Raw genomic sequence first — 15,880 nt, 5'->3', positions numbered from 1 at the left:
GTGCCCAAACATGTGTCTATACAGAGAGCTCTGTGCCTCCAGGACTGTATGTCATATATTTGACTGCTGAAGCGATGACTGAAGCAGTTCCTCATCTTGGGGTCCTCGGGGCTCTCTGCAAATTTATGCCTTCGCTTTTACCTCTGCAGGGGCAGAATCTAGTACCCAGTTTCTGAGTCAGGGTGGTCCTGACTGACTTTGTGTCCAACCCCTTCAAAAGCTGTCAAATGGACACTGATTTTGTTGTTATTACATACATTCATTTATTTTTGTGTGTGCCTGAGTGTGTGGAACTCAGGACAACTTGTGGGAGGTGAGTCTCTTCTGACACCCTGTGGGTTATAGGGAAAGAACTCAGGTGGTAAGGCTTGGCGAACAACTTTACCTGCTGAGCTATATCATTAGCTGCAACTCAAAATCTGAGCCCAGGGATCAAGAGACTGAACAGCGCCTGCTCTTGGTTCTTAGCATCTGCCTCAGTCTGTGGAGTTCATGCGAGGAACACTGATCTAGCCTTCCATGACAAACCACATGGAATAGAGGTGCGCTGTTCACAGAAGTCCTCCACCTCAACCGGCTGACAGCCGGCAGACACCCCTAGACGTGGTGGGAGACGATTTTAATTGCTTCATTCCAGTGATGCACTCAGATGACAGCCGCAGCAGGAGGGACACCGCTGAGCCCAGCTGAAATGATGACCTATATAACCAAGGGTTTATTACTTGACACCTTTCAACTTGAAACATTTGTATCTTGGAAGTACAGAACTGCCACAATCAAAAGCCAAGCTAAGCATGGTGCTTGAATGAGAACTGTTGCCTCAAGGTTCATGTATTTGAGTGCTTGGCCCCAGTTAGTGCTGCTTGAAGGTGTTCCACAGCCCTTAGCAGGTGCCTTGCTGCAGGATACATGGTGCCGAGAGTGGGCTTTGAGAGTTTACAGCCCCACTCCACTTCCCTCTCATTTTTCCTGTGCATGGAAATTCATGGGGGGGGGGAATTTTCCACAGTGAGGAAAATCACGGTTCTTATAAAATTAAAGGTGATCACTTAGCTTCCTGCTCCTGCTGACTGTTGCCATGGCTCTCTTGCTCACGCTCCCTCTGGAACCTTGTGCCAAAATAAACTCATCTTTCCTGAAGTCACTTTTGGTCATGGTGTTTCATTGCAGCAACAGAAAGTCACCATACACTGAGTGATACAGATTTGAGAAGCAGGCAGCACCCTGAGGCCAGGAAAGTGGCCAAGAAGCCACTGACTGAGTGTGCATGCAGGCGAGGAGACCTTCTAGGTGGAGCACATCCAGAACCCTTGACTTAAAAAGGCAGGTTACGCCCGGTGGTGGTGGTGGTGCATACCTTTAATCCCAGCACTCGGGAGGCAGAGGCAGACGGATCTCTGTGAGTTTGAGGTCAGCCTGAACTACAAGAGCTAGTTCCAGGACAGGCTCCAAAGCTACAGAGAAACCCTGTCTCGAAAAACCAATAATAAAAAACGGCAGGTTACATGACCATTCGTACCCAGTGGTCAGCGCTGAGCCTGAGGCAGAATCCCATCAGCACACACTTCCACTTAGGGAGCGAGCCGGAGACACACGTGACCATCTGTCATGGCAGCCCTGTACGTGTGCCCTTGGGTATGGTTACATTCACCCTTCTATGGCTCTTAGCTCCAAGCTCTGGTGCAGCCTCCATTTTTCCAAACCCTGGTCCTCTGCAAAGAGCAACTGCTCTACACTGCTGATTCATCTCTCAGTCTTCCAACAATCCCATTCTAAAATGTATTTTACTAAGTTCATCTCTTAGGCCCTAAGGCTTAGGGGATTGAACACCCTCTTCTGGCCTCCACAGGCATTGCATGCATATGGTGCATAGGCAAAAACCTATACATACAAATATTAAATCTTTTGCTGTCTGGAAGTCTGGGGATGAGAAACTGCTTTATTTTGCAATTCTAAGTTTAGGGATTCCAGATTTCTTCCCTTCCTGCAAATAAAATTCATTATATGTGCAGCTGGAAACACCCAACAGGTACTTTAAACAATTTTAGAGATCTCCCTAGATAACTCCTTAGCTTCAGGCCATATGCTTTATTCATTCCAGATGATTGTAGGCAATCATCTTGCCCAATGTTTCATTGTTCTATTGCATAGAAACCATTTTTCTAATCTTCAGAAGTCTTGGGAAGCATTTTCCCCAGATGAGATCTGTAGCCTCAGGCCAGAGCTCCCTGAGGTTGGGTGAGAGGAGGCACTGCAGAGTCTCTTCAGATCTGTTCTCAGAAGTCACACACTGTTATTTCTACACACTCTTTTCGTGGGAGCAAGTAATGAAGCCATCCCAATTAAAAAAATGGGGAGCGGGTATGGTGGTACACGCCTTTGATTCCAGTGCTCAGAAGGCAGAGGCAGGCTGATCACTATGAGTTCCAGGACAGTCAGGACTGCCTGGTAAGACTCTGTCAAAAAAATATCAAAGAATGGAGAAACAGGGTTCACCTGTTAATGGGGGAAGTGACCAAGTTATGAAAATATGAAGGGAGAGAGAAAATGGGGGGACATGAGGAGTGTGGGGAGATGGGGGGATGATGAATGTGAGGGAAATTTGGGGGAAATAAGGGGTTTTGGATAAATGGAAATATGAGGGGTGTGGTGAAATTTGGGGGATTTGGATGAGGGGTGTCTGCTGTCAGCTGGCTGATGTGAGGACCTCTGTGAGATGGTGCATCTCTATTCCATGTGGTTTCTCATGGAAGGATGGATCAGTATTCATCCCCTGAACTCTGCAGGCTGACGCAGATTCTAAGACTCTCCATCGTGTCTGGGAAGGCACGCAGCTGGAGTGTGAGGTGACTGTGCTGCTCAGCTTTCTCCTTTAGTGCTAGCCCACGGGATGGTTCCTCCACTAGTCAGGGTGAGTCTTCTAGTCCTCATTCAAACTTTTCTGGAAACATCATTAAAGACACCCTTAAGAGGCATGTTTTCATGGTGAGTCTAATTGCAGTCAAGTTGTGGATAAAGACTAAGCATCAAAAATCTGAGAAGGCAAAAATGAGTCAAATAGGGTGCATCGTGTCATTAGAGAGGCTGAGGCAGGAGGATCGTGAGTTTGAGTCAATGTGGGCTTCATCAACGCCTCCCCCGCTTTTGAGACTGGGTCTCAATTACGTAGACTTGGTTTTCCTGGAACTAGTGCTGTAGAACAGGATGGCCTCGAATTCACAGATCTGCATGCCTCTGCCTCCTGAATGCTGGGATCAAAAGGCATGCCCCACCACGCCCAGCTCAAATTTTGTCTCAAAAACTAGTCTCCCTACCAATCAAAACAGACTAGGACAACTGATAAAGGAATCAGAGGCTGTGTAAAAGAGAGGCCAGAGAAATCTCCAGGAGGGTGTACATACTAGTGAAGAGTCGACAGAAACGGCACCGCGAAAGATGCGAGTGAAGCTGCTAACTGATGGACAAGGATTTCTATTCTCTTGAAACTAGAGAGAAGGGAGAGGGACGAATTAGGAGCCCTCTTGGTTGTGAAGAACGACAGATGCTGCTTTTAGGGAAACAGGGATTAGGAATCAGCAATGCAGCCTGGGAATGGAAAAGGCGGTCAATTCTTTTTGGAAACGATAGGGGTCGCCTGTGAGCAGCAAAGAGAGCTGGGATATGCTGTGTGGAGTATTGCGGCTCCAGGCTGGAAGAAGCAGGGGGACTGTCAAGCTTCACTCAAATTCCCGGGGTTTCGAGTGGAATCCTCCGATTCTTTCCCACATTTTCATTGTTCTGAGATCTGTCCAGAAGCACCCCTCCTCCTCTGCTGCAGATGGTCCAGTTAGAATTTCCGGAGACCTAACCGAGGAGAGGGGTGGTGATGATGGACAGGTTCAACCATAATTCTTAGGGTGCTCTTGGGGCCCGGCTTTGGGGTCGTGGAGCCTCGCCTTGCAGCCTATCGGCTCTCATTCCGGGCGCCCTTGGGCTCAAGAAAAGCTGCTGGGATTTCTAGGCTCCTACTCCTCAGCTCCTTTTCTCTTCTGACGCAAACCTCCCTGGAGTCCTCCACACCCGGGCTCAGGATTGCGGTCTCCTAACCACAGGGTTGCAGAGAGCTGGTTCCTCGCCTCTGTGTGCCTAGCAGAAAGGCCGGTCCTATCGTCTTCATCTGCAAAGGGTTGTGCTGTGTTCTGTCCCAGGGGTAACGTAGTCAGAGAACAGTCTTGTCCCCAATCCAGTGCCCGCGCTCCGAGGCTGGTGCTGCAGGGACCTGGGCTGCTGGTGCACGTGCAGCCGGCTCTGCGTAGGGGCGTTCCTGCAAGCTGATCCCTGCTAGGCGCAGGGCTGCGGACGCTGCGCAAGTGGCTCTCGCATTCCCTGTCCCTGCAGCGGTCGCTTAGGTCGGGGAAGCCCGTCCTGGTGCCGGGGAAACCGAGTGGGGTGGGAGGAGCCCGAGCGGGAGGGGTGGGAGGGGGCGCAGCCCCGCCCCCGCCCCGCCCCCCCGTGGCCGGAGTCCGGGCTTCAGCCCGGCGCGCCTTAGCCTGCCAGCCCGCGAGCCTGCTAGCGGCGGCTTCCCTTCGCGCAGACCAGGCGTCCCAGCCCTCGCGGCCCGCTGACCCTGGGGCTCGCGCCCCACGGGGCAGGGATGCATCATGGCCACGCTGGCTTGTCGCGTGCAATTCTTGGACGACACCGATCCTTTTAACAGTACCAACTTCCCAGAGCCCAGCCGGCCACCGCTGTTCACATTCCGCGAGGACCTGGCTCTGGGCACCCAGCTGGCCGGGGTCCATCGGCTGCTGCGGGCGCCGCACAAGGTAAGATCCCGCGGGGTGGGTGGCGAGCTGGGGACGCAACCCCTGCAGCCGTGCCTGTCAGGGTGGGGGCGCTGCAGACGGACTGGACTGGCAGAGGCCCCGGGGACACGCGCCCAAGGGCAGATACCACTGAGGGTTAGGCAGAGGGGCCCCGAGCACCCAGAGGCTGGCGCATGACTCTCTGGCTGGCGGGAAGGATAGCTCCACGTCCTAGTCCAGATCTTTGGACGAGTGGGGCCCAGCAGGTGCCACACCGGCTGGAGGCGGGATGTGTTGGGATCTCCGTGGCCTCTCCGTTAGCTCGGCCTGGTGGGCGGGGTGCAGCTCAGACGCCGGGGCTATCGGCTCCGGTATCCCGCTTGGCCCCGAGCCGGGCACGGAGAGAGCTCTGTGAGCTGCGGGACTCGGTTTCCTGGAAGAGAGCCCTGAGTGATGCCGGGGACAGAAGCTCTGTAGGGCCTCCCTGGCACTGCGGGCGGCTGGGCGACCCTCGCGACAAAGCACGCTTTCCGGGAACACCTCCCCCTCCTCCCTCTGGCAAGGGGCGCGCACTGCGATAGTGTTCACACTATCCCGTTTTTCTTCCGAGGAGCAGGTGGCCTCAGGAACCTTGGAGGAGCAGCCCCTGTGGGAGGAAGGGCGGGGGCGCGGGCAAGAGGCTCACAAAGCCTCGGCCCAGGAGCCCCAAATGAGTGTCCCCTGGGAAGAATGGCGTCTCAGTCCACCCGTTAGAGTTTTCTTTTCTTTTCATGTCTTTTCTTTCTTCCTTTCTTTTTTTTTTTTTTTTTTAACCCTTTGAAGGAGGCCAGGGGTCTTGCAAAGTGATTGTAAAGAGCCGGGCATCGAAAGCTAATCATTTAGCTCTCGGGAAAGCCTTCCTCCCACTTACACAGATGGACTGCACCTTGAAGGGTTTACTTCCTTGCTGTATTTTCTGCTTAGGTCCACATCAAAGTTTAGAGATAATTAGTTTTGTGAGGATCAACATGGACAAACATTTGGGAAAGAGAACCCTTAATTCCAAGGGCAAAAGTGATTTCGGAAAATCCTCCGGCTTTCTGTTAGATGCCCACTGGTTTTGAAAGTAAAAGAGGAGGCTGTGCTTGTACCTGAGGGATTTAGAAATCCTCTCCCCCTGCTCAGAGTTTCTCAGGGCTCCCTCCATCCCTGAGGATGGACTACCTAGTAACCACTTTTCTTTTCTTTTTCTTTTCTTTTTTTAAACGGAGAGTGGGCAGATCCTCTCATTCCTTCTGTTCTGGCTCTGGGTGGTTATATACTCACCGTACTTGCATTCTTTCTGACCACAGAGCGCCTTACCTTGGGAGTCGCTTTAGTAAGTTCTTACCGCTTCTCCAGCAGCAGATTCAGTAAAAGTTTTCTCAGTGTCTCCCACTTCATGGTTCTTCCATTCACCATGGTCTCAGATTACAGTGAGCTTTTGTTGAAGCCACAGAAGCCTCATAATTGTGGCCTTGTGACCTTGAAGTGGTCTCCTTGGGTCTCAAACCCTATATACATGGGTTGACCTTTCAGGCTCCGAACTCAAGTATGTTTTTAGGTTTCCATAGTCTTAATCCAGTATTCCTGGTGGGGCAGGAAATCCTGATGCTCCCCCCTTCCCTCTCCTGGGCCCCCACCAGAAGCCACAGTACAACAGGCACACTGGCTCCCAGAACTTTCTAAGGTATCCTTTGTGAAGCAAACACAAGAAAAGGATTTAGAGAAAACCTTTAACCACCCAAGACTAATCTTAGACTTTTTTGGCTAAGGACCCCAGCAGTATTTTCACTTGCTTTTATACACTGTATTTAAGTTTTTGCACTTAGGGACAGCGCAGACGGCTGACTGGTAACCAGCGTTTCTTCAAGCAGAATTCAGGGCATCTGTGTGTTTAAGTTAGTTAAGTAACTAACATCTTTAAGATGTTAGTTAGTTTCCAGCAATTAAAAAAAATTGGAGTAGTCTTCCGCGTCCCAAGCTAACCTTGAACTTGCTATGATCCTGAGGTTACCCTTGAAGTTTGATCCTCCTGACCGAACCTCATAGCCACGCATCACCACAAACACATTGTGCGGTGTGGGGCTTTGTGTGTATTAGGTGTGTGCTCTGCCACCTGAACCGCAATCTCCAGCCCCTCCAGCGGATAATCCACCTATGACAGAAAGCGAGTCAGCTTGGAGCACTCAGCCTGTAGCCTGTGCTCCCCGGGAGCACTAGTGCATGCATGATCTCACTTAATATCATACAGCTCCACGATATAGTGCTTATATTATCCCTGTTTTAGGGACAAAGAAACAGAGGTGGAGAGCAATTAAGTAACCCGATTTCTCTGCCGGGAGGAGGGAGCTGAGAGCCTAAATAGGCCTGAATGACTGGACACCTCAGTGCAGCCCCCTGAGCAGCTAGCTGTGTGGGTGAAGACAGAGGCTATACTTCCTGGGTCCTCTCATCCGTTACCTTGGCAAGTTCGCCTAACACAACCACTTTTGTGTGCCAAGCACCTTTTGGCCTGGGGGCAGGTGATGTTACAAGCATAAGGGCTTAAAGAATTCCTGGCCTGGTAGAGTTCTTAGAGGTAAGAACATACAGTTAGTGGCTGGATGTTCCAGGCCACCAGTGAGTCTTCCCAGGGCTTAGGGAACACTTCTCCTGGGAGTGGGGCGGGGGGCTCTGGAGGTAGAAAGGGGAAGCACTCGGGTAGACTCACATATGCACACTCCCGATGTCCTCAGTCTTGTACTGGGGAAATGGCTCATCTAAACTGCTTTTCACGGAAGTGTGACAACCTGAGCTCAATATCCCAGAACCTCAAAAAAAAAAAAAAAAGTTAAGTGTGGTGGTGCAAGCCTGAAATCCGGGCACTATGTATGGGGATGGGGTAAGGGGAGGAGTGTGGGATGGTGGGGACAAAAGGATCCCGGGACTTGTTGGTCACTCAGTGTAGTTGAATCAGTAAGTCTCAGGTTCAATATGAGAGACTCTGTCTCAAAAAATAAAATGGGGAACGACTGATGAAGACACCTGGTGTCAGCCTCTGGTCTCTCCATACACACATGACCCTCCCTGTCCCCATACAAACAACACACCATACACACAACAACAACAACAACAACCAGAACAGCAATCTAAGGGCAGTTTTCCTCATTTGGTAGACAAAACAGGAACTGCAGACTGTGTGTATAAAAAAGAGTCATGACTAACGTGTATGTCAAAATAGCAATTATGACTTTGCGATTAAACTTTCAAAAATATTTATTTTATAGGTATGAGTAGTTTGCTTGCACATATGTCTGTACATTATGCACATTCTAGAACTGTGAGCTGCTGTATGAGTGCTAGGAATCGAACCCAGGTCCTCTGCAAGAACAAGAAGTGTTCTTGACCACTGGGCCATCTCTCCAGCTCCATATCTGTAATTTTTAGTGATGTAGGTAGTTTGATTTGGGATCATTTTCACCATGTACTAAGTGCTAGAGAGACTAGAGCTGTGATAGCCGCTCTGCTCCAGGTACCTGTCTCATCAGACCCATACCAGCTCACCACGCACATGACTGCTCAGGCCAGCGACTGATGCTATAGCGAGTCATAGAAAGAGAGACTAACTATGGGAGTCCCCTGGTCACGTGAGTTTAAATCCCAGAGTTAGCTTCTGACACTGATCTGGCTCAGTGGAGTTCAATGGCTCCATGTTAGTGTCTGGCCTGTTCTCCTTCCAGGAAGTCTGTCCATTCTCAGAACACATCTTCCAGGGCTCACCTCGAGTGTCCCCTGTTTAATCCCTTCTCACCACCTTTGTCTTTGTGGCTACCTGCAGGGCCGAGGCTATCCTATCCATAAAACAGCCAGTTGCACCAAGAGTTAGATCATTGCTACAGGCACAAGGTGGACATCATCTGGGCTTCTACTTGAACTGAACACTCCGGCCTCCCCTGATCTACTGATTCAGAACATGTATCTTACCATGGCGCTTGGGTAATTTCAGTACCAATTACTGCCCAAGTGCACAGGTTACAGGTGAAGTATATCAGGCTGTTAGTATGTGGGGTTCTTATTATCTTCTCTCTCTTTAGATAACTTCCTGAAGGTGACGCCCTGGTGGCCCCTTTCTCTAAGTTGTACCTAGAAGCTAAGTAGCACTAAGACAGGGCGTGCACCACGCTGACTGACAGGTGTTAGTTTTAGAACACAAATCCACCCGTATTATTGCCCTAATGAATTTCCACCTTAATCCTCTTAAGGGACACATCTGTTTGTTACATTACATTGAGATTTTTCAAAGATGAGATCATTAGTAAACTTGGCAAGTGGGCTATGCCTCGGTATCTTAGGACAATGCTGTTTAAGAATGTTCTATGAATGGCTATGAGTCTAAGCAGTGTTGAATCTAGCTCCACTGTAATTAGCTCACTTGGTTGGAACCTTGCTATTGAGATCGGGATCATGGGATTGAACCCTTTATGGGTCAGCTGGCTTTGCTTCATGCATGGCTACAGACCATGTCAGTAACCCAGCCAGACATCCAGCAGGTGCTCCCATGGCTCCTTGCAAGTATCTGAGTTGGGACAGCATGCGAGCGGACTTGAGAGCGGTAGGGCAGGGCTTTTCTGGAACCAGCTCGTGTTGGAGACTGTCCTATAGACTTCCAGATTTCATTTGATATAGAAATGTCAAATTTCATTTCTCGCTGTCCCCAGCAACTGTGGCAAGTCCACAGACAAGGAAATGCCAGCGAACACAGAAGGAAACTGAGTCATAGGTACGCTAAGCAGGTTGCTAAAGGCCATAAGGCCATGCTGCTTTAAGTGAAGGAGCTGGGATTGAAAGTCAAGTCTTTTTTTACTCTGAAGCCTGTAGCCAACTGTGTCCCATTATTAGAAAACCGGCAGAGCACGGGCTGCTGCTCCCCACGAGGGCGGGGCACGGCTGCCTGCCTCGGGGCTGTGACTTACATCGCTCTGCTCTGGTGCGTCCTCCCTTGGTGGATGCTCTGTGGGCCTGTGCCTTTTATCCTCGGAGTCCAGCCTGGGTCCCTCAGCAAAACAACTGGCCTGTCTTCACCCTCCCTCCCCCATGGTACCGTGAAATGTTAGTTCTTGCTGGTGCAGCTTCAAACTCATTACCATGCCAGGTCCACTCAGGAGCACCCTTCCCCCACCCGCTTTTCTTTCCCTTGGGTTCTCACTAGTGGTGAAACTTTCCAGCCCCCGTGGGACTTTGCTTCCTTCGGGCAGAGGCAGCTACTGCTCCTGGTGGCCTCCACACTTCATCTGCTGTTCCTCTGACTTCCGTGGCTGGCTTCGGAATGCCCTGTCTGCAAACAATCCCTTCTTCTTGCTCCGTTTGCAGTGTTGGGTTTGAGAGTGAAGTGGGAGAGGAATAGTAAGTCACAACAAAAATGTTAAGCCTCCCCATAGGAATGGCATCAGCAAGAGCCTGATTGGAGGACGTTGCAGTTTCGCTACCAAACAGATTGTGAAGAAAAAGAGAAGACTAGAAGAAACAAAATGAGAAGAAGCTTTAGAGATGTACTAACCCAGCATGAGGCTCAAGTTGAAGGCCGAGTCAAACAAACACATTGTAAATAGATATTTGAGATTGGTGGGGAAAATCAGATGGGACTGGCTAGTTGGTAGTGTACACGATTAACTTGTAAAATTACACATTTATTAACTTATTTTGTGTGGTGAATACCTGTGTGCGTGCGTGTGACATGGCGTGTAAGTATGGAGGTCAGAGGTCAGCTTTCAAGAGTTGCTCTCTCCTTCAACCACATGGGTCCCTAAACTGAACTCAGGTTGGCAGACTCGTCAGTAGCATCTTTTCCAGCCCCGCATGACTGGCTTTAAAGTGAGATAAAGCCATGCTGCTGTTTTGAAATAAGAATTTGTGTTGTTAGGAGATATGTAATGAAATATTTATAGTCCAGGGTGTAGATGACTGGAACTTGCTTTAGGGTGATCTAAGATAGAGAGGCAGGCAGGTGGGTCAGTGTCCAGATAGCTTAGGTAGATCGTAGTTAAACTGGACTGTGGAATGTGGAGAAGGGACTGATAGTGTTTCTTATACTTTTGCATATTGGGATTTTCCTCCTCCTCCTCTTTTTCTTCCTCCTCCTCTTCTTTCTTTTAGTAAAGAAAGGATCCCTCTGGTATCAGAACTCTGTCATTGAGCCTTACAGTTCCCGGAGCATGGTCGCTATGGCCAAGTGAGGGGGTTTTATCTTGCCACAATTATGTCTCACTGTATATCCCTAGCTGGCCTTAAACACACTGTCTTCACCTCTTCTGCTGATGCTGAGATTTCTGGCCTGGGCCATCATGCTTAGCCTCTGTTGATATTTTCTCTTCCCACTCGGTTGTAGTCACCTTAGGATTTTAGAAAGGCATCGTTTTTGTTTGTGTTCAGAGTATCTTCCCGGGCTCAGCTGATCACCAGGTCGATTGATGCTATGGGTACCTGTTCCATCTCCTACTGTCCTGGTGAAGGGAATGCTCAGGGAGGGCTGCACCTGGCTCTAGTACAGGCACCTGCACTTTAACCACTAAGTAAGATGTGGTTACAGCTGAAATAAATGACACCTTATGTAAAGGCAGCCAGTTTCCTACTTCTGTTGAAGCCTGTGGCGTGCCTCCTGACCACAGCGGGGCTTGATTTCCAGGGAACCAACCCTGCCACTTCATTTCCGCTCCAAAGAGCACCTTGGGGTGTAACAAATGGCAGGGGCGTTTTAACAAGCGAAAATGTATGTTGGCATTTCTACTATTACCTTCAACTTTTTATGGGCAGACTAAAACATTTGTGGGCTATCAAAGAGGGGATAAGATGAATCCTTGGGAAGGAAAAACAATCCCAACTGATTACCAGCCAGAAAGAACACATTCTCAGAAGTTTCAGGATTTTAGAGACTGTAACAAACGGGATCTACATTGTATCTGTTCACAAAGCGGGGCTCCTCACTTCCTCTGGCTTAACTGTGGGCCACACTCTCACTCCGTCTCAGGGCTGGGGCTGCGTATGTGCCCACAAAGCAAGGCATCCACACCGCCTTTTCACCAGTTAGTTTTGTAACTTAGAAATTAAACTGCTAGACTCCAAGGGGTAATGTTTAAGGACTAATGTTAAGAAAACATCTTAAACTTTTTGAACAAATAGAAGAAAAAAAAAAGAACATTGAGGGCTCAATAAAGAACAGTTTCCCTAGGTTTGTCAGGAAGGAAGCAAATTAGTTTCTCAAATGCCTCATCAAATACTTTTTTTTTGCCTTCTTGATACAGAGATAACCAAGAAGGAGGCTTACTTAGAGTTCACAGGGTTACTCTGCTTCGCCACACTCTGATATATTCTGAAGACGGGAATGAAAGGGTGGGATAAAAAAAGGATGTTCTAGGATAAGCCCAAGGTGTTTTTAAACAACTTGTTTAATTAAAAAATTGTGTGTGTGTGTGTGTGTATGCACGCGCGTGTGTATGTGGAGACATGTATGTGGATACGTGTGGAGGCCAGAAGATGGTGTCCGATCTCTCAGAGCTGGAGTTCTAGGTGGTTGTGAGTCACTCCATGTAGGTGCTGGGAACTGAACTCAGGATGGGCAAGCACTCCCAACCACTGAGCTATGTCTCTGGCGCCACTGAGGCATCTTCCAAAGGGGTTTATAGCAAATGATTGATGGATGTATTTGATACTGTTATTGCTGCCGTGACTAAATAAAAAAAAGGGGCAAATTACAGGAGGAAGAGGTTGTTTTGGCTTATGGTTCAGACTTTACCGTCTATCACAGTAAAGGTGTGTAACAGAGGCAGCCTCTGTCTGTGGCTGGTGAAAGGATGCTCAGAGAGGGGAACATGGGTGCTCAGCCGGCTTTCTCTGGTTTCTCTTCTTTACGTGTGGTCCAGGATTCTTCTACCCATGGAAAGCTGCTGCCCACATCCAGGGTGGGTCTTTCTTGGTTAATCTAGGGGATGCCCACACTCCCGAGGTGCTCGGTGCCAGTGCCCTAGACATTCTTAATCCAATCACACCACAGTGGCCAGATGCTCCGGCTGGAGCTGACAAGGTTAAAGCAGGACCCCCTGAGAGGTGTGTTCTTAGAGGACAGAATGAGCAGGGTGGTCCTTCTGGCCCAGCTAGGGTCGTGCACATCCCTGCTGTCCTGTACTCACCTGAGCACTTGCTCCAGCCGGGACTCAGGTCATCTTTTCCAGTCCCGAGCCCAGTGACAGTGCGAACAACCCGTGACTCATACGCAAGAGCACTCAGCAGCGTTGGCTTTGAGACAACTGACCCATTTTCCTTCTCTCCTATTACTTCACTGTTCTTAAATGAAAGCAAAATTTTGTATAACTAACAGTCCTACACCCAGAACAGTCTAGCTTTCGTTCCCTGGAATGGCGACGGACTGCTTGGAGGGTGTCATTGCTGCATGGCAGTTTGAAGGGTAGGGGATAGGTACTGTAGGGAAACAGTCTGAGGGGTGTGATGGTTAACTTAGATTGTCCCATTGATTGGATTATGAAACACCTGAGGGACTGGTGACTCATACTGGTGAGGGCATGTCCAGAGAGAATTAACTGTCAGGGGATGTGGGGAGCTGCATCCCATGGCAGGGGTCTTAGACTAGACAGACTAGACAGAGAAATCCAGAGGAGAAGCAGCATCCAGGTCTCTGTTTTCTGGTCTGCCAAGATGAGGACCAGCAGTCTTAGACTCCTGCTGCCGCTGATGGTGCGCGATCCTGCTGCCCTGCTGTCCCTACTGTGATAGACACAAGTAAACTTCTCCTTCTCCCTTACACAAGCGTGGGGCAAGCTAAACAGTCCATGTTCACAACAGCTATAACAGAACTTTAAAAATAAGTCTCAGTTCACCAGGCCTCTCTCCCTAAATAAATAAAAAGTCAGCAACAACAAAACTGTTACTGTGTCTGTTGAAGAATCTGGAACATTCTTCCTGCAGAAGGTGAAAAAGTATAGCCAGCTCTCCTGTAGCTGTGAATCTGAACTGCGTTTGTGAACTCAGGGTGATGCTTTTGGAGAGAGGCTATACTGGTCAAGTTCAGTTCTTGAGAGAAGAACCAAGGGAGGATTCATCCCTTATACGATAAATAAGACAGGGACTGAACATGTCTGGGTTTGGGACAGTAGCAAACTATACCGAACACATGCCAACCACTGTTGTTATCACTGGAAGATACTGGTCCTAACACTTCCACATCTCACCATAACTAGAACACAAAGCATAAGAATATATCTGAGCATGTTCTAAGTCACCAGATATTTTCCAGGAGCCGGGCGGTGGTGGCGCACGCCTTTAATCCCAGCACTTGGGAGGCAGAGGCAGGCGGATCTTTGTGAGTTCGAGACCAGCCTGGTCTACAAGAGCTAGTTCCAGGACAGGCTCCAAAACCACAGAGAAACCCTGTCTTGAAAAACCAAAAAAAAAAAACAAAAAAAAAAACAAAACAAAACAACAACAAAAAAAAAACAAAACAAAACAAAAAAAAAAACCAGATATTTTCCAGGTACACAGTCTTTAAAGACAGCATGGTAATCCAGTCTGTTCCTGGACCACGATCCGTGTTTCCATTGCTTCCAGTCCATGAGGGAAAGCACTCCTGTAATGTTTAACTTGCCTCAAACTCATGCATGCATGAATGAACCATTGGATATTTAGGTAGTTGACAATAAAGAAGTAACAGGTAATTCTATAATACATTTACTTATAGGAAAAAAAACCAAGTCTTTGTGCCCAAACCTGCTTAATTCCTTAATTAAATTCCTAGATGTTTAACTGCTGAGTTGAAAGGTCAAGATCTCATCTTTGAGGGAAGACGTTTCTGTGTTATGGACAATAGTGGTTGGGAAAGCGGTATCTAAGTTAGGGTAGAGGTGTTAGAGAGACGGGCAAGTCCTGGAGCCCAGGGCTAGACGGCTTTCTTTGCTTTCTGTCGTTGTGTTCCCTTTGAGAGCGACACAGAGATCACTGACAGAAGCCTGAATAAGTGATGAGTTTGTACCCCACTGCTCCTTGCTGCTCAAAGGGCACCATGTGCCAGGTGGTCTTCTCATCTGTGTACTGAGCACTCTCTGTCAAGGAGACTAGTTCTTACTGTGGTTAGTGTCTGTGTCTCCCAGTAAGGTTCAAAGCCCAGGAGAATGACACATACCTGAACTCCCTCTGTTTAGAGTGCCGAGGACCTGATATGTAACTGACTGTAGTAAATATTTTTAATATTTGAAAGAATGATATTAAGTGGGAACAATTATATATGCCAAATGAACCTACGGTGGATGTGTGATCCTCAAGAGCTTATGTTTTCAGGCCTTCGTCCCATCTATAATCTACCAACAGGATTACGACACGTTCTACCTTCTCAAGCCGAAGGTGAGTGTGGCAGGATCGACCGCTCTATGCTTTGTGCCCTCTCCACACTGGACCTATGCCAAGTCCTCAGACGAGAAAGTCTAACTTATACAGAAGGGTTGGGTTGACAGGGCAGGGCCACATGATCCCATGGGTGCCATTTTCTGTTGCATTTGGGTTGGTGTTCTCACCACCATAGAGAACCATTCAACTCTGTGTGTCTCCCGGAACTCCACTGTCCATGAATATAAAATGACAGAATCTCAGTCATCAGACATTCTTGGGTGTGTGATTTTTAGTGATAGCATAATAATCCATACTTGAATCATGACGATGGAACTGCCCAGTGGCTCTCCTCTTTCTCTCCAGCACATGTGCAGACGAGTTTGTGTGGGGACACTTGGGAGATGACCTGGGTCAGGAGTCCTTCGGTGGGGGAGGACATCAGGCTAGACTTGAAACCCACTGTCCAAAATGGAGAATCACCACTTCTTTATTTTTTAAATTTTCTTTATTCTTCTCTCATACAATACATCCTGAACACTGCTCCCCCTCCCCAGATTCACTCTCCCCCTCCCCCATCTTCCCCCAGAGAAGAGCAGGTCTCTTAGGGACATTAACTGAACATGGTACAAGACGCAATAAGACCAGGAACAAACCCTCACATTAAGGCTGGGTGAGGGGACCCAGTAGGAGCAAAAGTATCCCAAAAG

The 15,880-nt window shown here is 48.7% G+C and overlaps 1 protein-coding gene across 5 annotated transcripts in view; it reads left to right on the top strand.

Annotated features, from left to right (window-relative positions):
- The first annotated feature begins 4,063 nt into the window (after positions 1-4,063).
- Positions 4,064-15,880, top strand: part of Fhod3 (formin homology 2 domain containing 3) — a 412,200-nt gene continuing 400,383 nt past the window's right edge. For 3 of the 5 annotated variants that reach the window (XM_041660396.1, XM_041660395.1, XM_041660394.1), the window contains exon 1: positions 4,064-4,805. In XM_041660396.1, coding sequence (XP_041516330.1) covers positions 4,641-4,805 — 165 coding nt within the window. In that variant the 5' untranslated portion in view covers positions 4,064-4,640. The remainder of the gene's footprint in view (positions 4,806-15,880) is intronic. The other 2 variants (XM_041660398.1, XM_041660397.1) reach the window with 1 other exon arrangement.

The sequence above is a fragment of the Microtus oregoni genome, unplaced genomic scaffold (assembly GCF_018167655.1).
Source record: "Microtus oregoni isolate MIOR12 unplaced genomic scaffold, Mior012 000011F_ref0000422, whole genome shotgun sequence".
NCBI classification, from domain to species: Eukaryota; Metazoa; Chordata; class Mammalia; order Rodentia; family Cricetidae; genus Microtus; species Microtus oregoni.
The sequence above is the reverse complement of the archived record's forward strand: the minus strand, read 5'-3'. Positions and strand labels throughout refer to the sequence as shown.